General features: G+C 39.8%; 1 protein-coding gene across 1 annotated transcript in view; it reads left to right on the top strand.

The window, feature by feature from the left end:
* Positions 1 to 26,489, top strand: part of GLB1 (galactosidase beta 1) — a 39,194-nt gene continuing 12,705 nt past the window's right edge. The window contains exons 1-13 of the mRNA XM_059819080.1: positions 1 to 36; positions 1,315 to 1,484; positions 8,502 to 8,652; positions 9,553 to 9,613; positions 10,445 to 10,539; positions 11,846 to 12,026; positions 13,345 to 13,403; positions 14,304 to 14,425; positions 14,527 to 14,567; positions 15,031 to 15,143; positions 18,153 to 18,227; positions 23,992 to 24,081; positions 25,949 to 26,062. Coding sequence (XP_059675063.1) covers positions 1 to 36; positions 1,315 to 1,484; positions 8,502 to 8,652; positions 9,553 to 9,613; positions 10,445 to 10,539; positions 11,846 to 12,026; positions 13,345 to 13,403; positions 14,304 to 14,425; positions 14,527 to 14,567; positions 15,031 to 15,143; positions 18,153 to 18,227; positions 23,992 to 24,081; positions 25,949 to 26,062 — 1,308 coding nt within the window. The remainder of the gene's footprint in view (positions 37 to 1,314; positions 1,485 to 8,501; positions 8,653 to 9,552; positions 9,614 to 10,444; positions 10,540 to 11,845; positions 12,027 to 13,344; positions 13,404 to 14,303; positions 14,426 to 14,526; positions 14,568 to 15,030; positions 15,144 to 18,152; positions 18,228 to 23,991; positions 24,082 to 25,948; positions 26,063 to 26,489) is intronic.

The following is a 26,489-nucleotide window of genomic DNA, read 5'->3' as shown; positions in this document are numbered from 1 at the left end:
ATGGGACAGGCCAAGGCCCATCTTTTCAAGAACAAGGCCAGTGTCTTTCAACAGCTTTTAATGTACGCTATTGAAAGGCGTGTTTCATTTGGACTAGTATAACATCCAATGAATCATGAGGCTTGTTTGGTTGACTTCTGACTTATTTTCTGATAGGTATGGAGAACTAACTGAGTACATTTGCTCGCGATTTTACTTTATAAATACCTACTGATTTTTCATTGAAGGGATTTTTTTTAATGTGCTCAGTAATTAATGTGATAAAACGGAAATCCAAAGTCATAGAACATGAAGACAAACAACCAACTATTCAGTGATGTGTGGAGGACAAAAGTAGTACTGGTGACAGGGATGCCAAAGATACGTGGGAGATGTAAGATGTGAGGTGTTAAGTTTTGTTTAAAAAATAAAAGTTAAAGGTTCTTCAAGACATAGGGCCAGGCACTTAAAAAAAGGTCTTCTGTTTTTCTTCTTTTTAACAAGCAAAAGAAGTACTGCTGTTGGACGTAGTAGTTTAAATCTTACTAAGATCATAGGCTCACTTGAGTAATCCCATGCTCTTGAAGTTAAAGTATTTTTCTTATGGCTAGGAAGTGCAGATTCTTATTCTTAATTTACCTGCTTCCTTTTTGAGTTCACTGGTTTGTGTGTGCTTAACTGGAAAAGTATTGAAAGTAGGACTTTCTCAAAAAATGACTGATTTTTAGTGACTTACGTAAATGTATGCAGTTCGCCAGACTGATCTATCAAACAGTTTTATACGTACATGTTTGAAAGCTTAGTTTCTAGTATGTATTGGTGCCCTGAAGCATTTAGAATATGGTATTTGTTCCTCAAAAGCTTCCAGCAGCTGGCTTTTGCTTCTACACTTGAGCGTGACAGTAAGTTGGAATTAGGGTTGTGTTTTCCAACAGTTTGGTAAGTTGAAGCATTGAGTGCGAAATGTTGGCACTCACCAAATCTCCCCTAATTTTTTCCTCATCATTTTCAGTGGTGTAAGCAACTGCAAAAGGTATCACCGTGGAAAGATGGTACTATATACTCATTAAAAGTGGAGAATGCATGCAGCATATTTTGGTGTAGTAGTGAATCCTGTCATTGCTGCGTGGTTGGCAGATGCACTGTAGTCCTTTAGTGTGTTAGGCTCAGGTGGGCTATATGTAGCTAGTGGAGAGCCATTCACAATCAGTTATTTTAACACCATTGTACCTTCTATTGTGGACAACCTACAGATGTTGTATAGACTGTTCTCCATGTCTTTCAAGGCAGAAAAAGATTATATGGTGTATTTTATTTTTTATTTTTTGTACGCAGAATATACCCCAGAGGAGTTTTGGGATTGATTATGACTGTGACTGCTTTGTCAAGGATGGGAGACCTTTCCGTTACATCTCAGGTAGCATTCACTACTCACGGGTGCCCCGGTATTACTGGAAAGACCGCTTGTTGAAGATGAAGATGGCAGGACTTGATGCCATTCAAACGTAAGTAGCTGTTGACTTTCAAAGTGATTTGTAGTCCTGGGAGATGTGTGGGAGGTAGTTAAGTGGATTGCTACCATTGTTACTTGGTTTATTAATTTTTACATAATAGGTGAGAAAGCTCCAGAGAAGTGAAGGGTGGTACAGGATGACCTCTAACAGCATAGACTGGGACAGTTGGGCAGGTTATAGCTAATAGTCGACTTCCCTCCTGATAGGCAACACCTCTTGCTTCACAACCCGGGGTGCAAATGTGACCTGAAATAAGTTATGGAACTGTGAACTGTGGCAAATATGAAACAGCTGTATGTGCTCTGCCTCTGCCAAGGGTATCATAATCTCTGGTCAAAAGGCAGACGAGGTAAGAGGGAGAAAATAACCGCTTAATACAGCCTAGGTTATATCACCCTGAAGCCTTGAAAATTTTGGCAAAGGCTGCAGTAATATTTAAAGCTATTTTACCAGGAGTGTTTAAATTTAGAAAAATGGTTGGGAAGTAGGTGTACTTCAAAGAACAAAAACCAAAAAAAAAAGGACAGTTTAAACAGCTTTCAGTTGCATGTACCAAGCCTTTAGTCCATCTTTCTTGTCTTTCCTACCTCGTTGTGTACTTACTACAACAGGTGAGGCACAGATTAAAAAAAAATGCAGCTTATTCTTATTTTTGCCAAAGCTTCCTCGACAAGGGAAGAGGAGTGGTAGAAAAGTGTAAGGCACAGTCTTTTCAAGCAATGGTTGTAATTCCCAAACATGGTTTTTTTTCTTTCCTAAATCATTACAAGACTTGGAACTTCTGTTTGAAACAGCCTGCTTGTGTACTGTGGACTGCCAGACAGTGTTGGTTCTGGCAGTGCAGAGCCCATAGGCCAGGGCACTTTGCTCAGTGGGAGTGTTGCACCATCTCTTCTTCTCCTCCCTTGAAAGTCTGTATATTGTTTGACCTGCAGAGTTGCAGCGTTGCCTTGTACACTTGGGGATATGATTAGTAAGGGTTAGTATGTGAAGAACAGATGGCAGGGAAAGAAAAGAAGTTGCTTTTTTTCAAATTTAGGGTTCTCTCTTTTTTGTAGATCTTAAAACTCTTCCCTGTGTTGTGATGATGTAGTGACTTTTTGCTTGGTGGGTGGTTTTTGGGGTGTTTTTGTTGTGTTCTAATAAAGCAAGCAAGCAAGTTTTATCTTCCCTCACATAAGAACAATGGAATTAAGTAACACACTTGCTCAGGACGGAGTTGCTGGAATTGGCCGTGTAATTATTTTTTGCTGCAAAAAAAGTAATCTGAAATGGACTTGAAAATTGTACCTCTTGATGTCTGGCTTGAGGATCAGTGTGGGTCCTGAGAGTGGCTCTGTGACTCCTGTGATCTGTAGTGTCTCATACTTCCCTTATGTCTCATATTTATTCTTCTCCTCCTCCCAGCACCCATATATCTTCAGTGCCCTCTGTTCATTTCCAGCTTTTTTAAGCAGTCCCTTCCTTTTTTCTTTGAAATTGCCTGTTCATGTCTCTGCTGCATCACTGGTCTTTTGAGGTAGGAATTTTTTCTTTCCCATTCCCCCCATCACTGTTGTGTAATGGCAAAATTGCTGCAGGGCTGGTTTGTTGTTTTTTTTTCTGTTGCTTCCTTCTTCTTCCTTTGTAATCTCCCATTAACAAGGGGGTTTTTTTTCCTTCTTTATTTTCTTTTTTTTTCTTTTTTTTCTTTTTTTCCCCCACTTGTTGGGGTCTCTTACTCTGTGTGCTTTACTGTTTTGCGTTAGTGTCCTTCTGCTGTGCAGGAAGGAGTGGAGATTTTCTTGTGTTGCTGGTGTTGGCTGGTCTCTGTTTGTCTTGGGAGGGCCATGTTGATTCTGTTTAGGCACAGAAGGTACAGTACAGCTAGCAAGTGTTTCCCTGTGGTTACGTGACCTACGGCCTTAGGTGTTGTTGCTGGATCACCCATGACAGATAACAGGTTTTTTACAACCTCCTTTTCTTTTTGTAGAGCAGACTGGGATTCTTCAACTTTCTCCCCCACCGTTGCTTACCTTTGAATTTTTTCTAACATGTATCTTATAAGCAAAAGTACCTCTGTGCCTTGTGTTTTCTACAAGAATCAAATCCATGCATCTTTCCATTTGACACTGATATCTCTCTCTCTCTCGCTGATGCGAATAAAAAAAAACCAAACAACCAACCACGCACCAAACTTGTTTTGTTTTTCTTTGAAATTTGCAGATAATCAAGCCTTACTGCTCTCGATTATTTGAGATAAAGCCATAAATTTTCATGTTACCCCAGACAGCTCTGCTGTGATTTTGTGTGGTTTTGGTAAAAAAGAAAATTGGTCTAGATGATTATTTAGTTGCGGTTTTGTTTTCTCTTCTTTTGCCTACTCTTTCCTGGATCAGTAAAATTAGCAAGGGACTGAGATACCAATTGTGTGAAGTCGTTCCAGAACAGGCAGCAGCACTGCCAGACCTTCTGGCTGAACATGGTAGTTGGACTCCCAACCTTGGGGCCACCTCTGAAGGCTCTGATTTTGCTGCTTGGGGTTTTTCCCACGTGACAGGGAAGGGTCTTGCTATAATTTGAAATATGGGAGCCCTCCTTGTTCTTAATAAGGTGCTCCCAGTGAGGCTTACCACTTCAAGGGAAACAGGATACTTTTATTACAGGATTGTCCTCGTAAATACCTTGTGGTCAAAGCAAGCCAGACCTGCTCTCCTTCTTGTTCTCTGCAGCCTCATTTCCAAAAGACTCGCTATGCCTTGATGCATTGTTCAGCTAATAACTGAGTCAGCAGCTCATCTGGGACTCTTGAATAGGCGAAGTCAGTATATGTATATAACCATCTGCACCTGGAAACATCTTAAGCAGTAACAGAATATGAGAAAACAGGTGACAGGAAGCTTGATATTACATTAAAGCTTAAAATATCAAGGCCTAAACCTTCCAAATAGCAGGTTGAAATTTGATACTGTGGTTGGTATGACATCCCAGAAGATGATGGAGGTGTGCCTAGGAGCTCCACTCCTGACCGCAGTAGGTGGCACGCAGAGGCATCTGGTCGCACAAGGGTAACTTTCCTTGTTTTCAGTTCCTGGACTGTGTCTGCCAACTAGAAACAAATGCTTCAAAGACATCTGGAAAAGATTGGAAGTTAGTGGTGTGGTTTGTTTTGTTCTGGCATGGAGGAGATAAACAATTAACCACTAGATGGTGCTAAATATTTACAGGATTTACAGATTAGTGGAGAAGCTTCCTGGAAGAATCGGCCGTTACCGTACAGGATCATAGAAAGTTAAAGGGTGTTGAACATTTTATTTGTTTTACTGTATTTGTTGACTAATGAGCAGAAAACTGTAAGTCTGTAGAAACTCCCTCTAAGAAAGAGCTGCTGTTTAGAATATCTATTAATTAAAAAATAAGCACAATTTACTTTTTCTAAAGACTCATAAATGTGTAATTTAACTAGCATGTATGAAATGAGGCTCTATTATTTATGAAATTAGTACAAGCTATTTAATTTTACACTATTAACAAAACCCCACACCCTGGTATTACAGAGAGAATTATCCTGTACATTAAGGTAGTTAAAGTGGATTTTTTTGCCTGTTGACATCTCTCTGAAATAGGAGAGGAAAACTGTGACTTCTAAAGAAAAGAAAGGTTATAGGATAAAGCTTAGAATTGTGTGTAAATGGAGAGTAAATGCCATTAATCAAATACAGAAGAAATACCATGTTTCAAGGTTGAAAAAGGAATGTGGCATTCCTTTATAAATTCATTGTTCTGTAGCTAAAGCAGTACAACATTAACAACTGACTATAGATATGTACAATGGTATATAGCAATTATACTTGCTAATAATAACAATGTCAAAGTAAAATGGTGTAATTTGAGGACGTTGCTAGCTGTAGAAAATACACTGGGGGATTAAAGTATATTAGTAACAATTTTTAGAGCAGTGTTTAAAATACTTTTATATTATGATTCACTCTGTAAAAAATGTATGTGAAATGCTTTCTTTTCTTTACTTTCTTGCCGCCTTCTCCACTAAAATCTGCTTTTTTTTTTCTGGCCTTGTGGGGAAGCATGGGACATAAATTAAAACTGCTTCTCAAAGAATTTTTGTATCTTCTTTCATCCTGAGTGTAAGGGAGCTGGAGAAACCCTTTTGTCCTCACCTCAGACACTATTAACCATATTTAGACCTTCAGACTTGTTTCTAGAACAAGTTCATAAAACTCTCCAATGAGTATATTTTTTTAACAAACAGGTTATAAGGTGTTGTTAGATTACAGCTAGAATGTTTTTCTCGTATTAACCTGTAAGTTATTTACCAGTTATTTATAACTTCTTCGGTAGCCTAAAGACAAAGGAGTATAAGCAGTTGCTGTCTTTCTGTAGTAGTATTTTAGGCAGTGAGAAACGGTTATGAAGTTAATATCTAGTCGTCTTTATTTAGCTCAGACAGGTGCGGCTCTCTGCTAGAAGCATTTTTCAGTGAATGAGTTGCTACATCAACATGCCTGTTAATTCCTCCCAGAAAGAGCTTTGTCTCTTCCTGCAGTGTCATGTTGGTGATTCATAGTCAGATGGTACTTTCCAGTGGTACGTGCAGACCCTTTTCCTACTAGTACCACTTTCATATGTCTTCTTTCTAATTTTGTATTTTTGCCTTTTCCTATGCAAGAGAGAATTAAAAAGTGGTAACTCTTAATTCCTTGTTGCTCACTAGTTAAGAGCATTTAGAATCCTGCTCATGTTCACAGATGGATTTGCAAGTGCTCCCCATTTGCAAAGCGTGCTGTGCATTACATCACCCAGATGTCAATTAAAGCTTTGGATATAGTTAGACCTATAGAGGAGGTCTTGGGATACTCCTCAAAATATTCCATTGCTTTCCCAGCAAATTGTGAGTTGTTCTTTTTATGGTTAATTTTTATTCTATGTTAATGTTATAACAACTAGCCTCTTTTTTTTTTTTTCTTGTTTGCTTATAGGGATGTCGCACAGCAAAGTACCAAAAGCCTTGCTAAGTCAAGAGACATCAGCTTTTTTCCTTTTCTCTAATCCTTTAGGCAAGTTTTCCTGTGAACAAGTGGAGTTAGGTTTATCTGTCCTTGACAAATCCATACTCACATATATATATAACTTAAAAGAATTCTGTATTTCTAAGCAATAGTTTTGAAAATAACATAGCTGTTATGGCTTAGAGCAAACTAAAATTATTCTGCAGTGATAACCTGGATAATGGTATATGGAACAGAGAAAGCAAGCACAATATGATACTCCGGTATTGGCTTCTTTGAGGTAGGTTGGTCATTTGTTTGTTTTAAATAGTTTTCTACTTTATCTACTTTCTACTTTATCTACTTTGATCTTAAGTCAGCAATCAGCTAGCTCCTCTGCTTGAAATTTAGACTAAGTGCACAAAACTAAATTAACGTTGAATGTATTTTCACATAGTTCATATATTCATTAAATGTACATTTAGTTTGTTCTACAAGTGAGTTAATCATGTGCTTTGGAAACAATTAGAGCAGGTTGACAAAGAAATAAAATACGCTACATAGAGGGGAAAATCTGCATTTTGATGCCTGAGTGCGTTGCTTTGACTTCATCCTGGCTTACAAATTTTAAGCTTTATCTTTTCAAACAGAGGCTTAAGATTTTGGCACTTGTGAGGCTATAATATTAACTAATTTTGCTGAAAGATTATAATTTTTCTATTTGACGTTCACGTGCATGTATGTCTGAGTGTGGCCATTTCAGTAGTGTGCTCATGTGAGGGTTCCTGTTTTTCTTGCTTATTGAAAGCAGTGTTTTCTGCACTTTCTTTTCCTCTTGGGTAGTTCTTGCAAAATTAACTCTGGAACATGTGAACAAACCCAGACAGTAAGAAAAGTGTTGCCTGAGAGGATCTTTGCTTGACCAACCACAGTTTTGGTTTTACAAATTTTTCTCAAATTTGTTCTCTCTGGAACAGTGGCAGCAGTTCTCTTGGAGGAATTGCAAACCTATGTGCAAAAAAGTAAATGCATGGAGAATGAGTTTTCCCATTCTCTTGAATCCTTGCTCAGGCTGTACTCATCCCTAATTTTAATGTCTGTCTATGCTATGACTGCCACTCAGTACTATCCCAAGCCAAAACTCTCATGGTTGTCAAGCACGGGCCATAAGCTACAAAACTACGCACAGTAGTTGGTAGATAACATGTTTCTTTGTTGTCTTGCAACCAAGTGTTGGGGTTTTTTTTTTTTTATCTTCTGTGGTGAAGTTGTGGTTTCCTAAGTCCTGGAAGTAGCAGAGAGATGTTCTCTCAAATGGTTATCTGCTTGTTTGGCAGCTTTATTACTTGGTTGAAATGAAGTTTTACTTTGTTCAGGCTCCTGGGCACCTTAGCATCCTCTAACTTGACCATTCTTCCCATGCTGGTTTTCTAGAACCTGCGTTGCTCTTGATCAGTGAAGACTTTCAGGACCTAGGTGCAATATCATTTGAGGCTTAGACATTTTTAAGTTCTTTGCAGTGGCAGCAGCATAGACCTGTCAGCCTAGTTGGTGTTTCCTGTGTAACCTGGGTGACCCATTCACAAAGGATCTTGTGCTGTTTTGGGCAAGCTCGTTCTTGACCACCTCCTTTGTAAGTGGTTTACAGTATTCATCTCTTCACAAACCTCCCACCACTATACAACTGGCAGCTGACTTGCTAACATCAAAACAGTTAACTACTTACATTTTGGAACAGACACCATGGTTTCAAAATGGCACTACCAAAATCTGTTCTTGCATTGATACAGACTCCTGTAGACATACTGCAAAGTACAAAGCCTTATTTCAGTATTAATTTTAACACTATCTGCCATATGAAGTACCTCACAGAAGAAAGGCCCTAGAGTCATTCTTGTATTTTACAGATCTGAAGACCAGTTCAGCATTACAGATCTCTGGGGCGTGTAGTGCAAACAGTTGTTATTCAGAGTTCCGGTTTAGTCTCAGTTTCCTAATGGAAGGTGATCTTCTCTATTCATAGGTATGTGCCATGGAACTACCACGAATCCCAGCTGGGCGTGTATGATTTTTCTGGTGACAAAGATCTAGAGTATTTCCTGCAGCTTGCTAACGACACTGGTTTGCTGGTTATCCTGAGAGCTGGACCTTACATCTGTGCAGAATGGGACATGGTACAGCCTTTTGTAACAGTTATTTCATTTCTAGGGTAAATCTAATGCAAGTATTTCTGTCTTAAAGTAGACAAACATACTTGGTGTATCCCTGGACAAGACTCTTGGTTTAGCGTATTAAAATCATAGAATTGTTTAGCTTGGGAAAGACCTTTAAGATCATCAAGTCCAACCGTTAACCTAACCCTGCCAAGTCCACCACTAAACCATGTCCCTAAGCGCCTCATCCATGTCTTTTAAATACCTCCAGGGATGGTGACTCAACCACCTCCCTGGGCAGCCTGTTCCAGTGTCTGACAACCCTTTCAGTGAAGAAGTTTTTCCTAATATCCAATCTAAACTTCCCCTGGCACAACTTTTGAGGCCATTTCCTCTTGTCCTATCAGTTGTCACTTGGGAGAAGAGACCAGCACCCACCTCTCTGCAACCCCCTTTCAAGTAATTGTAGAGAGCGATGAGGTCTCCCCTCAGCCTTCTCTTCTCCAGGCTGAACAACCCCAGTTCCCTCAGCTGCTCCTCATCAGACTTGTGCTCCAGACCCCTCACCAGCTTCGTCGCCCTTCTCTGGACACGCTCCAGCACCTCAATGTCCTTCTTGTAGTGAGGGGCCCAACACTGAACACAGCATTCGAGCTGCAGCCTCACCAGCGCTGAGTACAGGGCCACAATCACCTCCCTACTCCTGCTGGCCACACTATTTCTGATACAAGCCAGGATGCCGTGCATCCTAAGCGACTTCTTACGACACAAACTTACTTTGCATTTTTTTTTTCATTGGGAATTATTACTTACTCGTAGAAAATCAATCTTCAGGTCTCAGTATACGTTTTGATAAAAGGCTAAGTTCTTCTTACATTTCCTAAAAATGGTCACTGAAGTGATTCTCTTTCTTTTTCCTAGGGAGGTCTTCCTGCATGGCTGTTGGAGAAGAAATCTATTGTTCTCAGGTCTTCCGATTCAGGTAGAGGCATCAAAAAGGACTAGAAAAAAATACACTTTAGCAGCAAGGCCACTTGCTGTTTGAGGCCGTCACTAGATAATTCATATTTCAGCTTAAGTTAGCTTGTAAGTAAAATCTTCAGTACTTTTAATTAAAAAAGTGTGCGTTCAAGAAGTATATAGAACGAGCAAAGTAGGATAGAAAGTTTCCAAGGTATTGACAAGTTTCATGAAAATTTGGTGCCAAGAGAGAAATCATTGTCGCCATTGAGGAAAAGACAGGTAGCTCTCAGCTTTGAGTTTTTCGGTTTTGCAACAGCCAACTGGCCACTCGTTGTGGGGGCCCTTCCTGGCTGGTCAGTGTGCATGTAACGCCAGAACTAGTTACAGCATTCTTATGTGCTGCCTGGTCATGGACCAGACATGGAGGGATGAGATGAGAGGAGATTAATGTGGTTATTGGAGTGTGTATTAGGCAACAAAGATACATACCATATCTGACTTCAGTTCTGCTAATAGTGGGATAAATTATCTATTTAAAACAAATAGTACACATAGCAACATTCGAATTTGTTTTCCTGTTGAAATGTATTAGGACAACCTGTGTGAGACATAGCGAAGTCTCTCTGGTGATTTTCAAAGTTCATCAGTATTTAAATGTTTGATTTCTTAGTAAACTGTACTGGAAGCTGATACTTATGAACAAGTGTAAGACCACACCAGTTCATTAAATGCAGTTCTGTTCTACTTTACATGTTTAGAACACTAGGTAAAAACTACCCATATATAATTTAAAACAAAAACTAGAAAAAAGCAGAGAAGTTGTGAAACATTTATACTTTGTGTATCACAGATTACTTGGCAGCAGTAGAGAAATGGATGGGTGTCCTCTTGCCAAAGATGAGGCCTCACCTCTATCAAAATGGAGGTCCAGTCATCATGGTGCAGGTAACTTCCTGAAAATCAAATGAACCCAAGCAGCATGAATGCTTATATTGCTCTTGCAGACACTCCATGGGTGTTGGGTGGTAATGTCACAGATGTTCCTTAACAGTTTCAGGTAGCTGCAAGATTCTGATGAAATCCTTTTATCCTAAAGAATCGAGTGCACTGTCTCCAGAATTCAGAAAGCACTCGTCTGCTCTCTCAAAGTTGTTCCCCACAGCTATAGAAAGCAACAGAGGAAACTTGTGGAGCTTTTTATTATCTGAGTTTCATGCCAGTTCTCACATAAAGCCACAATACATTACAATTGCCTGAAATCATCTGACAGGAAAAAGGGGAATAAGGATACCTGCAGATAGAAGCAAAATCAGTATGGAGTAAGCCTAAAACTTGTAACAAAAACAGCCTCAAAATTTACGCTTTTTAGTTCTTAGCACCTAACTTAAGCTGTAAATGTTTCAGGACACAATGTTGTGCGTCCATGGTGAGTAGCTTCTCTCTTGAAACTCCTTCTAGATGTGCAGTAGTTATTGTTCCATATTCTTAGTATTTGACCATAACAAAAGCTTAGTTTTAATTTTTTTTTTGTTAAACTCCCTGGTTGGCACAGGATGGGATAGGAGACCCTTCTTATAATATGCCCAATATCATTGTTCTTGAACAATGTATTATGTCTATTGAGCAAAAGCACTGGGCAAAATTATTCCTTGGCAGAAATAAGAAGCTTGTAACAGGATTTTCAGGTATAACCTTCAGGTGTGCATGGCATTGGATCTGGAGTTTGGAAGTCCATCCCCTTGGGAAAAGTGCAAGATGCATCTTTCAGTAGTAGCAGGGTTGTCCTTCTCTCCTCAGTCCTTTGAGTCCATTGCAGGGCTTTGCTGTTCATGTGAGCCCCTTGTAGGCGTCTATGTTCTGGAAGTCCAATTTTGCTGCAGTTTTGATCATGTCACAACCTGTTTTATGGTTTTATTGTCCTGCTTGGGAGGTGGATCATAGCTCTCCATTTTTAAGAGAGACTGTGTTTTGATCACTGTTGCTGAGTAGCTAGGGTAGAGATTTTTATGTGGAGGGTGAACCTGTAGGAAAATGACTCATCTCCACACAATGATTGCTCCACTAATATACAGGTGAGAGGAATGAGTGCCTAGGATTGTTGTCATCTCCAACTCCTCAGGTCTGGAGTTAAAATGACATTTTCAGCATTGCCGTCAAAGGAAGAGGATGGTTGGATTTGAGCTTTCCATGTTTTGTATCAGATGCAGACTGAAATTGGCTACTGCTTTACTGACTTGCTTTTACTGTGCAGGTAGAGAATGAGTATGGAAGCTACTTCGCTTGCGACTATGACTATCTGCGTTCCCTTCTGAAGCTCTTTCGCCAGCATCTTGGGGATGAGGTGGTGCTGTTCACAACTGATGGTGCAAGCCAGTTTCACCTGAGATGTGGAGCTCTTCAGGGTCTTTACGCAACAGTGGACTTTGCCCCAGGTTGGAAACTACAGTTTGTTACCAAAAAATCCCGGGCTGGGGTGGGGGGGGGGTGTGGGGGTGTCACAGGACAAACTGACTTGACTGCTTGACAAATCTGATGGCTTTGTTTAAATGGAGTAATAAAATCATAGAATATCTCAAGTTGGAAGGGACCCATAAGGATCATTGAATCCAACTCCCTGGCATTTATGTGTATCTGATGTACTTTTAAACGTACAAGAATCCTCCACAAGTACCCAGTTAGTTATAATCACTTCCTTGCATCATGAAATCATGAATAAACAATTTACACTGCTCATAGTGCATATCTCCTAAAAATTAGGAGTATAATTAGCACTAAAAAATAAAAATTTAGAAGTAAAATAAAATTAGCAAATTAGCAGTAATAGTTGGCATTGATTCCATTGATTTTTTTTTTTTTTAATTTTTTAATTTTTTTTTTATGCTGGGGACGTTTTTTAGGTCCTGTGTCTGTCCCAGAATCCCCTGATAGTTAATTTCTTTTTAAGCCAGTATTACTGCTGAAGATCATCATTAGAAATGTGCACATTGCCACAGTTTGCTGTGAAATAGGTCTGAAGAATGGTTAAGCAACCATAGTGTGTTCAGAAAGTGCCCTTTTGATAGAAGAGGGGAGTTAATGATGTAAATGTTCATATACTTCACGGACTTGGCAAAATAGGCCTACAGCACAAAAAGCAAACTCCAAGATAGATCTTCCCATATTTTTTTACATGTGTCCTCTTTTGTACATTATCCTCTCTACAGTCAAAGATGTGTGCTTAGCAGAAATCTGTTTTCTTACAAGTAGATTGAAATTGTGAACTCCTTCATGTGTACCATTTATAAGATGGTGAGCTACTCATAGAAGTAGTTACTTCCAGTCCCTATGGCTTGAGCCACTAGGAGTGATCAGAAGTGAAACTCTTCTTAGAGATTGCCTGGCTTCTGTTCTTCCCCGTAGTCTTGGTACTGCAACTGCAGGCCTATACTTTCCAATGACCAAGTAGCGATTCTGACACACCTCAGAGTTTTTGGTGCCAGGATGTCATTCCTGAGAAAAGCTGCGTTTTCAGAAGATGTATCTCAAAAGCAAAGACATACATGCATGAATACATGTATGTATATATTTTAAATAAGTTCTGCAACTTAAACACTGGAATCAAAGGTACTGATTCCTGTGTTTTCTGAAGTAACTTTCTTGTCTGTGTTTTTGCTAGATGTTGGAATGGAGATAAGACACCTATTTCAGTAGAATGAAGGACTGAAAAAGTCATGGGTGTAGCAATTCAATTTTATTTCTGTTTGCTTATAGGTGGCAATGTCACAGCAGCCTTCTTAGCTCAAAGGGGCAGTGAACCTACAGGCCCTTTGGTATGTCTTTTCACTTAAATTTCTTGTATCATTCCTAATCTTGCAGTGGTTAATAAGAGAGGAGTTGACAACAGTGTGTTAGACAGTTTTAGGAACACGTTTAAGAAGACAGAATTTCCAAGTCAGTCAGAAAAACCAAATAGAGGAGATTCTGTGTGTGTTTGTCAAATCCACGTTAACTGCTGTTCTGCAAATACTGTTTTAGTCTCAAAAGGTCTTGATTTTGTTTCAGTTATTTTTCCTTGCTAAGACAGATGTTTACAAAGCAGTGGAAACAGTAAGTATTATTAGATGAGTTAGTGAGGTACATGTGTGGGTGGAAGTTAAAAGCAAAATTAAAAGGGCAGGTTAGAAGTTGCTTCCTGTTTTCGGCTACCCTAGAGGTTTTATACAAGCTGTAATGGGATGTGATATCACTGGAAGCCATTTTGACAAAGGGAGAAGGCCCATTGAGGGTACAAGATTATCTCTGTGCTATGAAATTGTGTAGAACACAATTTGAGTATTTGAAAGATTTATTTTTCATTACATCTAGTCTACGTACACTATTCTGCAGCGATTGTATTGGTTCCATCAGTTATTTGAATGCCAAGCATCTGAAACACGTTCATGTTGACAGGTTCCAAGGAAATCCATGCTCTTTGGTACTTAAGCAATTATTTTCAAAGTATCCCTATAAAATTATTGAAACAATCCTTTAATTTCTTTGACCAATAATCTGCTGAAAAGGACTGACTTAGTGTATACTTTGCTGTATTTATAGTAGTTTAAAAATGGCTCGAATGAGTCAAGGTGCCTTTTTTCCTTCCCTCTTACAGTTAGTAACCTTGAATCACATTACATTCTGTTCTTGTTCCCTCTTCATGTTTTCCCTTCCTCTTTTGCCCTTCCTCATTTCAGGTTAATTCTGAGTTTTATACTGGATGGTTGGATCACTGGGGGCACCGTCATTCTGTTGTGCCCGCACAAACCATAGCTAAAACACTTAATGAAATCCTGGCACGTGGTGCTAACGTTAACCTGTAAGTGTGTGTTCAGTAGAGGTTAATTCTGTTTTTGTTTTTTTTTTTTTTTCCCAATTCAGCAAAACCTGATTTAAGTGGATGCTTTTTTTCCTTTTTAGGTACATGTTTATAGGTGGGACTAACTTTGCCTATTGGAATGGTAAGCAATTATTTGAATAATACTAATGATGTAGGGGAGCCATTCATGAAGTAGGTTGTAATGTATTCTGTGAAAGAATAAGCTGTGCCTGCTTTCACATGGCAAAAGATAACTGCACTAGCTGTTCTCTGTCTATTGCCAGCATGTTATACTAAACCCACATGGTATTTATCTTTCATAAAGGCTACTTCTGCTGCACTCAGTCCTGAGAAACAGTTGAAACATGGATAAATTTGTTTCTCTTCAGAATATTTCTGAAGACTAACAGAGCAGTGTGAACTTGGAAGGACATTGTCCTCCATCAGGAGTAGTTTCTCTATGCCAAATCCCAAGGCCTACATTGAATCTAAAAATGTAGCAGAGTCTGGCTGTGATTGGAAAGAATTCTGACAGTTGATACCTTTTGGAAAAAACCCAATTTTTTAACTGTTTCTATTGCTTCCCTTCCCCCCCCTGCCCTTAGGTGCTAATATGCCCTATATGCCACAGCCCACTAGTTATGACTATGATGCTCCACTGAGTGAAGCGGGGGATCTGACAGAAAAATATTTCGCCTTGAGGGAAGTCATTGGTATGGTGAGTGTCCCTAGGACATGTTTCGAGTCGTTCTTTGAAACATCCCTGGTGTACTGCAAACTCTCTTGCTCTTGTATTGATATGTTACATCTGAATTTGCTATTTTCTGCAGGTAAGGGAAGTGAAGTAGAACAAGGTGATTAGGCAAACCTAACTGTTTGCTGTTACAAAAGGGGAATGATCTTGCACCTCTCTGGCTATCCTTTCTGTCCTGATGGCTCCCTCCTTCCTTTCAGAGTTGGGGATACAGGTGCAGGTCTGACGCTGAAATGATTCAGCTCTGCTTTTTTGCTGCATTTGTTTTCTTTCAGCTCAAGGTCAGTAAGCTGAATTTTCTGGCTAAGGCAGATGAGAGCCAGTGCTGGCACAAGGGGAGCAGAGGGAGGCAGGAAGGGTTTGGCTGGGGGTAGAGTTGGAGAAGTGAACAGAGCTTTTCCCTTGCAGCATTGATCAGCCATTTGCTCAGCTCATGCTCATCACTTGACGTCAGCCTGATACACACTACAAGTTAGTGCTTTGGCTGTCTGTATCCCAAGTTTCATGTGGTTTTGGGCCTTTATGAGAAGAAGCGTGCTTATCCAAATGAACACATCTTGTTTTTGTGATGCCACAAACTGTAGCTAGTGGGTGGGACCAGCTTTGCCTTTGCTGTCAAAATGCACAGGATCTCTACAAACTGGAGACTGAAGTGAAACATGGAACCTGTATCAGGATTTTGAATAGCTTTGCGTTGGAGGCCGTTCAGATGAGGCTTAAAAACAGATTCCATGGGAATCCCAAGGCTCAGGTTTCCTTTCACTGTCCTGTTGCATGCCAGCAACATTCTTATTCACTAGAAGATTTTTTTTTTATGGGAGTAGATCTCCCAAAAGTGTATTACACTTTCTGTAGGGTTGAGCATTCCTTTATCTCTGTACCTGTGAAAGCCTGCTGTGGATCATTTTCTTTGATTTCTTAATTATCCCTAAGCTTTCCACTGATGGGATAATTTTGATAGCCTTTCAAGGGGAACCTTCTGTCTTGATATAGCTTTTCTCACCAGAGAAATTCCCAAACTTCCTGTTTTTTAGTTGTTTTCTTCAAGGCAAGATCCTTATCTGAAATGTAAGTAGTGTTCTAGTTCACGGAGATAGCTTTGATAAGATCTGAAGCGTTCAGTATAACCTAAGGTGTGTTGCGTCATGGTACAGCTTTTTTGGGTGTGGTTTGTTTATCTCTTACCTTCCATATCCATAGGATCTCAGTGAAGTTTTCCTATCTCGAAACCCCTCACAGTCTTATCTAGTCAGTTGCAGGTTGAGGTGGAGCTGATGAAAGAAAATTAAGTTAGCTGTAACTAATGACTGTGTTCAACATGTTAGCTGTGCTACTAGGCTAACACATTATAATCTTCCTTTACTGTTTCCTTCAGTTAATAAATGTAATAAAGAAGAAGGATTTCAGCCTACAGCTTCTTTCAATTGCTGACAGCATTCTCTAATTTTTACTATTTGGGCTGAAATATTCTACTTTTGACTTCTTCTCTTGGGTGAATATAGTTTTTCTTTTCTTTAAGCCTGAATAGCTTGATTATTTTCAAATACAGAGAGGAAGAAATGAACTTGTTGCCAGAAATATAAATCAGGCTTTCATCAGTCCATAGCTGAGATTTGACAGGAGGGCATTGGGAATTATACTGCTGTGGTCTGTTTAGTTGGTCTATTTTACTTTTTCTTTTTTAAAAAAAACACCTTGTTTTGGTGCAGAGGCAACTTCTGAGCATGAGTTTTATGCTGGGTATACCACGTGTAAGCCCAGCAAATCATGCCTTGTGCTAAAACATTCAAGCTGAAATCAAAGTAAAATCTCTTAAGAAAAATGCCCTTTCAGTCTGTTACCAAATTTATTTTAAAAAAGAACTAGGATCTGCCAACATAAGGACTCAGAAGTCTCCAAATGTGTAGATTAAGATAGCCTTCACAAGGGCAGTCATTTGTGCATGTATATTAAAATGTAGGCTTAGATTGCTTGATCACATGGGTATCTCGTCTGCAGAAGTTTTTTCTCTATAACATGCAGACAGGGCCATGTTCGGTAAATGAAGGAACAGATGGGAAGAGTGGACATTACAGGAGACAGGTAATGGCAGGAAAGGGAGAAGGGGATGATGGCAAGGAGAAAAGAAGGCTGTAGGCTCAGAAAGGAGGAGGCTAGGGTATGGGGCAGAAAGCCACTGTCTAGACTTGCCACTCCTCAGAGGTGTCCAGGGAAGTGGTGGACATCCTTCACCCCTTCTCTCTGCTGATCTCAGGTGGTTCTTCCTAGAGATATAGGGCAAGAAGTAAACAGAAATAGCCTGGCAATCAGAGTGTTTCCTTGCCATGTTTCCCTATGATTGATTGGGCAGTTGTCTAGACCAGGACCAGAGGGAAGCTAATGATGGGACCACAAGGGTTCATGGAGCTGTGGGGGAGGTGGTGGTCTCACGGCCTGCTTCTCAAAAGAAATCAGCCAAGGCAGTAACGGATTAGCAGGTGGTGGTGGTGGTAGAGTATAGTAACACTGAAAGGAAAGGCACAAGAGGCTAATAATTCCCATATGGAAGTGCTGCTAAGGAACGGTCAGGTGGAAATACTGCCCTACAGACTTGGAAAGGTTAAGTCAAGCTCCCATGGGCTGAGAAGACGACTGCAGGAGGCTTGTGGAAGACAGTAACAAAAGCTCTAGCCACAGGAGGGCTCCAAGGGCACTGTGATTCTTTGACAGATAGTTTGTTCACTATGCTTTTTACCGTTACCTCAAGTTGAGTAGTTACTAAAAATTGTTTACCATATGTGATCAAGTCGGATTTTTTTTTTAAAACTCCATCTTAGACTAGATGCAGCTGTAATCCTTTAGCACAGTGAGATTATCTACTTTTAGCCAAAGTTCTGCTTTTCTAAGTTGTGAAGTAGAAAGTGAGAATTCAGTCAAAGCATGTTTGTATTTAAATTTTGTGTGTTGTTTTTTTTTTTCTCCTTCCCTTTCTAGTATAAGCAGTTACCAGAAGGTCTTATCCCTCCAACAACACCCAAATTTGCATATGGGAAGGTTCGCTTGCAGAAGGTAAATTAACATCTGTAATATGCTGTGTAGCTTTCCGTAATGCTGTATGTTTGCTTTTTGCAAAAAACATTTATGAGGGTGTCATGGCAGTCTTTAGATATCATACAAAATAAAGAGGAAAACCTTGAAAGCAAACTTTCAGGAAGGAGGGAGCAGAGCTTGGGAGTTAGGTATCATGCCCATGGTGGAAATTGAGAAAATGTATGTTATCTGAATATAAAAAGATATTTTTTACAATATGTGCCTGAAGTTTTGCTAAACTGAAATTAATATATTATTAACACAACAGAATCGTAGTTGTCCAAGATAACTCACGTATGAGTAATGTAGCTGGGGGAATGCTAGCATGAGGTATGAGCAAAGACTGTTTTTGTAGCTGGTGATGCCTCTGAAGTAGAAGCAGCAGGTAGGATATACATATCTTTTAAATACTTCTAGGTGTTTACATTTTGAATATGGAACATTTGTCAATAGGACTTTCAAATTTATTGAAAAGTTCCTAACAAGATTTGTGAAAATCTGTAGCTGATGAGAGAAATTAAATTAGTTTCCTGCTGAGGGAAAAGTATGCAGAACCCAGCCTTGCTATATCTTGTCTGACAACAGAGGTATAACTGGTCAGCACATGAGTAGCTGGGTTTTGTCCATAGCACCATCATTTTAGGACTGGTGACAATTTTCTGTGAAATACAGTTGAGAACTAGGTTCCTGCAGTGTAGAGTGTAGAGGATGGTTTAAGTGGGGATGAAAGAGACAACAGGTATGAACTTGGCTGTATTCATTCAGCTGGGCACAGACAAGTTGTTTTGAGGTGGAGGATTACTGCAGTTGGTGTGCTGGATACTGTAATTCATAATGCTTTGATTTTATACTTTGTACTTTTAATTTGGCAGCCACCTTTCCAATCAGTGATGTATCTGATCTGTTACGCACAGCAGCTGAAGCGTTGTAAAATTTGATACTGATAAGGCTTTGCAGGCGTTTTTCAAGTCATCCCACTCAAGTGGTGGGCAGAAATGCTTTTACGTGAAAAGTGATTCACCAGTGAAGTTGAAACAGATCTATGTCATTTTCAACAACCTTTGAGTATCTTCAGACCTTTTAGGGCAGGAGTTGCTTTATGAGGTTTCACTGAACTGGCTTATATTTGGTAGTGACTAATTGTATACCATTATCAGTACACCCACCACTTCTACTGCTATCATAGGTTGCCAGCATTTGGGAGCCTAGCAATCAGATTTTGCCTCTCCCATCTTCTCATGGTTCGTGGCTCTCAGATAAGGCTGTCCAGTTTCACTAGAACTTTCTCTTTCATGCCTTCAAGAAATGAATGCTGCAGGGTGCCTTGCCCAGACACCTGTCTTAGAAAGGAGGAGTCTGACTAAACTTGCTCAAATATCACAGCTTTGACCTGGCCATCACACTGGGAGCCCTGTTCCTGCACCTTCTCACCCTCTACACTTTGTTCTTTTTTGAGTGGAGATGTTTTACTCTCCACCCAGCAGTTTTAGGAATCCAGATGGCATGTCTAAACTGCCAGGTGTGAGGTTCCTGTCATTGCCTGTACATATACTGACATCTGCACTGAAAGCCTCTAGAATTGTTTTCTGTGAAGAAGGCTGCTTTTTGCTCTGTGAACCCACTGCTTAACTTCAGCAGCAGTTTACTCCTCTGCTTGGTTACCCTGCAACACAGAATGAGTCTCAAATCACAGAAGGTTTGTACCGTCCCAGCCAAAGCCATCCTCCCAACTCCATCATGCATTCTAGCCCCTGCTAGGACCAGGTCCAGTACACCTTGTTGTATGGAGAAGCCTGAATGTATTCGGGTGAATATCAGAGAGGGAATATTCTAAATTGTAGGACAGCCTTGGTAATAGTAAACTTCCCAGCTGTATCGTTTGCAGTGATAGTGCTAAAACAGGTACTATGTGAAGCTTCACTGTGCAGCTGAGGTCCAGCAGTCAGTCTGCTATGCAGAGCATTGAATCTATTGCAGTGAACAAACTCTTTTGACACTTTTGCAGAAAGGAAGAGGGAAAGGAGACTCCAGAGTATTTTCAGGAGTCATATGATATACTTTACAGAGGTATGTGTAACCAGAGCAGGCTGTTTTCTATTTTTTTTTTCCACAAGATATTCTGTGACAATTCAGTCCTTAAGTACCTGATCAGTTGATCAGGTACTTAAACTTGAGGAAAAGAGATCTTTGCCCTTAGCAGTGCTGCCTGTCATATTTGCTGTTTTTTGGAGGTTTGCAAATAGGTTGCCCCAGATAAAAATAATTGGGGAACCCAGGCTAGTTGGGGAGGAAAAAGAAATAAAAAATAAAAACAAACAAACAAAAAAAACCCTCCCCTGCTGTTCCTTGATCAGGCAGTTGTTGGTTTTGAGCTATTGAATTATTTTAAAGAACTCTCCTGGGTGAGAAAAAAAGATAATTTATTAAAAGATGCTGGGGACGCTGACGTTGCTACAGAAGAGCAGAAGGCAGGAAAGCAGGTGATGAGGAAAAAAAAATCTTATCGCATAGATGCAAAAGAGAAGTGGTGAAGATGAGGAATGAGGGCAGGCAAAGGCAGAAGAGCAATAAATGGGCTCAAGAAATGTGAGCAAGATGACGGGGTTTAGGGGTTTAAGACCCAGAATGTGGGGAGCATCCTTTCCAGAGGGAAATGAATGAGTCTTAGTGCCTGCAATGTGTCTGCATGGCTGTGCAGGCTTGTGAGCAGGTTTCTGGTCACCACTTGGAGGGCCCTGAGGAGTGCTTGATCACAAGGAAATGCCTGCCCCAACGCTGCAGCCTGCAGACTCGTAGGTTCTGGAGTTTTACTCAGTTTTTGGGATGTGGAGAGCTCAAGCAATAGCAGGTAGCAGGCAATGCTGATATGAGTTGGGGGCAGAAAGAGGTTAAGCGAACAGGATGCTGCCAATAATTGATTCCATTCCTGTTGGAGCTGTTTTGGTGTTTGTTTTTTTTCATGCTTGATCTTACATTTTGGTTTTGAAGACCTTGCTCTGGAGGATAGAAAGTATTGCTATTTTTTATTAGTCGTCATCGGTTGTTTTACAGGTTGAGTTTTTAAAAATTCTTGACAGTATTTGTAATTTTTAAATTTACTGTTAAGTTTCTGTTGTGATACTGATTGTCCTCTAAGTAGCAGTCAACAGGAACTTGCAGCAAGAGCAGATCTTGTTTGGGTTTTTTTTTTTGTACGCACCACTTCAGAGTGAAAAGCTGAACAAAAATAATCCATTGAAGTTTCAAAGAAACAACCTTCTGCCAGTCCATAAGTAAATCATATGTGGTCAACCTGTATTCAGAACAGAAGCCCCCTTGGTAGCAGGAGCTTAAAAAAAAAGTCAAACAGGCACATGTACAAGCTGCTAATAGTTCAGCAAGGCACAAAGCAGCACTCGTTGCCAGTTAGTAGCTCATTCAAGTGACCATCTGTGTCTTAACACCACTTATGTTCATTCCTAATTTCATTGTCCACCTGGGGCCAAGACTATTAATGCTCATAGGATTGTTGTTTAGTTCTATAAATCAACTCTTGTCAGTGTCTGTGCAAAGATACTCATCTCTTGCTTCACAGCTGTTGTACAAGGCCCAGCAGTTCAATCTCTCCCGTGGCCTGCCAAGTCCTGCATATTGCTTTAACATTACTGGCTCCCTTGGAGGAGCACAAGATAAGGAATGGAGCACATACCCAGTCCAGAGCATTTGGGGAATTTTGCTCTACGAAAGCTGAGTGTTATTTTAGGTACAATGCTTAAACTGAAAACATAAGAGCGAACTGTTTTCATCAGAATTTTTGCAAGCCATCATCTGACTGACAGCCTTCTTGCCAGGGTGAACATGCTTAGCTATGGACTAGTGAGGGTGACCCAACCTCCAGGTAGTAATGGCATTACCCTTTGTATACCTATGGTGTCCTTCTGCTTTCTTGTTCCTAGCTAAAGAGTTGAGATCAGCTCATTTCAAAAGCCCATTTAGATCTATGTCTGCCTGCTGCTTGTGGTTTAACCCCAGTAGGCAGCTAAGCCCCACACAGCTGCTTGCTCACTCTCCCCGGTGGGATGGGGGAGAGAATCGAAAAGGTAGAAGTACGAAAACTCGTGGGTTGAGGTAAAGACAGTTTAATAGGTAAAGCAAAAACTGCACACACAAGTAAAGCAAAATAAGGTGTTTATTCACTACTATCCATTGGCAGGCAGGTGTTCAGCCGTGCCCAGGAAAGCAGGGCTCCATCATGTGTAATGGTTACTTGGGAAGACAAATGCCATAACTTCAAACCTGTCCCCCCCTCTTCCTCCTTTTTCCCCCAGGTTTTTATTGCTGAACATGATGTCATATGGTATGGAATAACCCTTTGGTCAGTTGGGGTCAGCTGTCCCAGCTGTGTCCTAACTTCTTGTGCACCCTCAGCCTACTCGCTGGTGTGAGAAGCAGCAAAGGGCTTGACTCTGTGTAAGCACTGCTCAGCAGTAACTAAAACATCCCTGTGTTATCAACAGTTTCCAGCACAAACCCAAAATATAGCCCCATAAAGCTACTATGAAGAAATTTAACTCTATCCCACCCAAAACCATTACCATACTTAAGAAATAATTGCATGTACATAGACAATTCATGCTGATGTCTGTCACATACAGGATTTTGCACAGTGATGTACATTTAATATATAATTTAGTATTTCAGCACTGCTAAATTTCATGTATGCTCCACAAAAATTCAATACTTCTGTTACTGAAGTAGCTTCAGAAGTTTGTAATGCTGTGAATGCTCTTATAGTATACAGTTTTACATGATTTTAAATGCCTAATTTTTTTTTACTGTTTTTTTTCTTAAGCATTTGAAGTAAATTCACATTTGAGAAATACTTTGAATGTCTGATGTGTAATTACCACTGAACAGTGACAATACTTCTGGTGAAACAGACTGACATCTTGCATGAAAAATACGAATGCAATTGATTTTTTGACCTTGTAAGACGCTAGGCATATTGTGTGCATCTTGACTAACATAAAATTGATAGTGGACTTTGAGAGAGAATTGTAGATGAGTAGAAAACTATAATCACAAAAGGAAATTGCAGATAGCAACAAAAGGCAATTTAATTGTACACATGTAAGTCCTTATGCAGCAAGTTACTTATGCATGTGACTAGACTAAACCTTGCTCCCAGTCTCACTAAAATCAGTCCGGCTACTTATATGTGACACTGAATTACAGTCTTAGGGTTTCTAAAATAATTAAGACTAAATAGGGTAGATTAATCTTGGATAACTCTTGATGGAACCAAATTGTATCCCTACTTAGCACAGAATGATTCCAGAGTAACTCACTGGAAATCAGTGTCATTTTCCCTAGCTTGACTGTAAGGATAATTGAGCAAAATTTAGATAATATAGTTGTTCTGTATTAATTGTCCAGAGCAGTTGTGTTTGTTTATAGAACTTTTGTGAGAAACTCTTGAGTTAGTTCTCATTAAATAATAAAGGGTCACTTTTATTTTTATGAATGCATAGCAAATTTAGAACATCTGGCTTTTTAAAACATTGCTCCACATGTAGCATGTTTCTTTCAGGGTTCACCAGTTCTCTGTACTGTATTGTATCATTAATGTGTCTGTAAGGATGATGTAAGGGCTTAAGATTTCTTTGCTTTCTGGACAGGTGCAGCTAGGTGGCTGGATATGCAAGCTGTTATATTTCAATTGAAATTTACTGACCTTCATATATCTGCTTTTTCTATGCTGCAGGTGGGCACTGTGGAGGAGGTTCTTGACAGGCTGTCACCTGCGGGACCAGTGAAAAGCATTTACCCATTAACCTTTGTTGAGCTAAAGCAGGTGAGGATTCCTTCAGTAGGCACTTTGCAGTAATTTTGTGCACAGAAGTAATAGTATTATAAAGGTGTCCAGGATTCTTGTATTGGAGACCTTTCCATATTGTACAGTCCTCTTCTTTTGCACCTGAGGTTTTCCTCTTTCCATGAATGTAGGTATATATGCTGTCCAGGCTTTCACCTTTATCTCTCTCTTCTCTGAAGTATTGATTCAGGTTCTTAAGAGACTTTTTTAATCCATCTTTTTCTTCACTATTAATTTTCCCAATCCTGTTTTTTCTTTGCCTCTCACCACCTGCTATCAGAGTGAGCCACACTGGCTGAGATACCGCTTTCTCATATGAGTCAGTGGGCCTTGGAGATTGGGGAATACAATCCATTTGACACTTCTATTTGTAGTCCTTTTCTTTTACTACAGGTATGGTGAGGCAGGAGAATGCGATGAGAGAAACCTTTGGGAGCAACCTTTTGGAGTTACTGCAACCCACTGGTCACTCCACCAGTGTGGTGAAATAGGAAAAATACCTTTCTTTGTGTTTTCCTGTGGCTTCTGCTGGCTCCCACTCTCCCCTGTGTTCCCTCTCTGTCAGTCTCTGCATCAGTTTCCCTGTCAATTTTGGTGACTTTCTGTATCTTCCCTCTTCCCTTACAGTCAAAGATCTTTCCCTTGCTGCTGAGGGACTCTGCCTTTCCATTAAGGTTACGTGGCTTTTTGATCACTTCGGTGCCGAGTTTTGCAGAGACTGGAGCATGGATGCTAATTGCCTGCAGCTAAAATAAACTACTTGGAGAGAATGTGATGGTGGTAGTAGCTGGGGGAGGGAGAAGAGTGGGGAGCAGTTCAGCAGATGCCTGGGATATGGCATCAGTCAAGTAGGGGTTCAAAGCTCAGATTTTTTCCTTTCCAAGTCACTAATACAGAGGTGTGAGAGAAGCTGCAGGGTGGTATGTTGTGGCTGAGTGTAATTTCCAGTGGGCTTTTCTTTCTTGTCCTCTGTCCTTCCCACCCTTAGTACTCTGCGTAGGAAAGCTCCTGAGAGAAGAGGGCAGACAGCGGAGCTTCCTAGCATTTTTAAATTTTTTTTTTTTCCTTTCCCTCCCTCCCCCCACCTCTTTTCTGGGCACCTTGTTGCAAATGTAATGCAAATATAATAATGACAGCAGAACGGAAATGGTTTACCCTCACTTCGTCCTGCCAGGGTTATGTTCAGTTCTAATCCAAGTCTTGAAGATAAATGGTTTTGTGGCTACTGAGTGAAAGAGACGATGCATTTTTTGTCTTGTTTTTAATTTGTGTTTCACTTTGCGATGAGAACAAATCCAATGACTGTGACTTTTTTTTTTTTTTCTTTCATGATGAGGAACTTAGTGAAAAATATTCCAAAATGTTCCTGATGTAAATCAGGTAGTTTTTAAAATAGATAATATTGACTTGATGAATATGTCAGTTTATGGGCACTGGGTGACAAGTGAACTTTCATGTTTGTTATATAAACTCAGTTATGAAGGGATTTTCCAACTATCTTTTCATTGATTTTAATGAAGAAATAATACTGTTGGTCATTAACTGCTTTGTTTTGAGGAAACACCTTCATAGCTAAGACCCTTATCTTTTAAAGTTATGTAAATGTTCTGATGAAACATTTAAAAATGAAAACTCTGTGGAATTTTGACCCATTACTTAAAGGTCAAAATGAACTCTAAGCTGGTATCTGTGATAGATGCTATCTGAAATGAATGGAAGTTATTGTTTCAATCTGAGCGTGTAGGCAGGAATGTGGGATATTTCTAATTCATGACCTGAACTGAAGCTACAGAATGACTTGGTTCATTAATCTGTTTGGGTTTTTTCCTTTCTTTTGTTTTCTTAGTATTTTGGGTTTGTACTGTACAGAACTACGCTTCCAAAAAACTGTACGGAGCCAACACAACTGTCTTCACCTTTAAATGGAGTCCATGATCGTGCCTATGTCTCTGTCGATGGGGTAAACAATGTTTGCTCATATCATTTCTGCTATGAGTGATCTTCACAAAAGTCATGGATATAGTCTGCCTCTCTTCCTCCTTTCTCCAGCTTACCAAAACAACTTTACTAGATAATCTTGTTTAATCAGATGAAGAAAGTAAGGAAGTGTATACAGTTGATTTATACTAAATGTTCATATTCATATTTCAGAAAATATGACTATTATTTCTGAAGAAAATGTAATTGTTTCCATTTTTGAGATATTTGAATGTTGATACAGATTCATGGCTTCAGTGGAAAAAAAGAATCTAGAAGAAGGGTTCACGTGCAGGTTCATGAAATACGTTAATGGTAGATATGCTTGGTGGCTTTCTACAGTGTTTCCACAGATTTTTCTTTTTATTTTTTTTTCCTTCTTCTCTTTTTTCCTTTGAGGGAGGGAGGAA

This window comes from Gavia stellata, chromosome 6, assembly GCF_030936135.1.
Source record: "Gavia stellata isolate bGavSte3 chromosome 6, bGavSte3.hap2, whole genome shotgun sequence".
Classification (NCBI taxonomy): Eukaryota; Metazoa; Chordata; class Aves; order Gaviiformes; family Gaviidae; genus Gavia; species Gavia stellata.
Note: the sequence above shows the minus strand (reverse complement) of the source record. Positions and strands in the feature narration are given on the sequence as shown.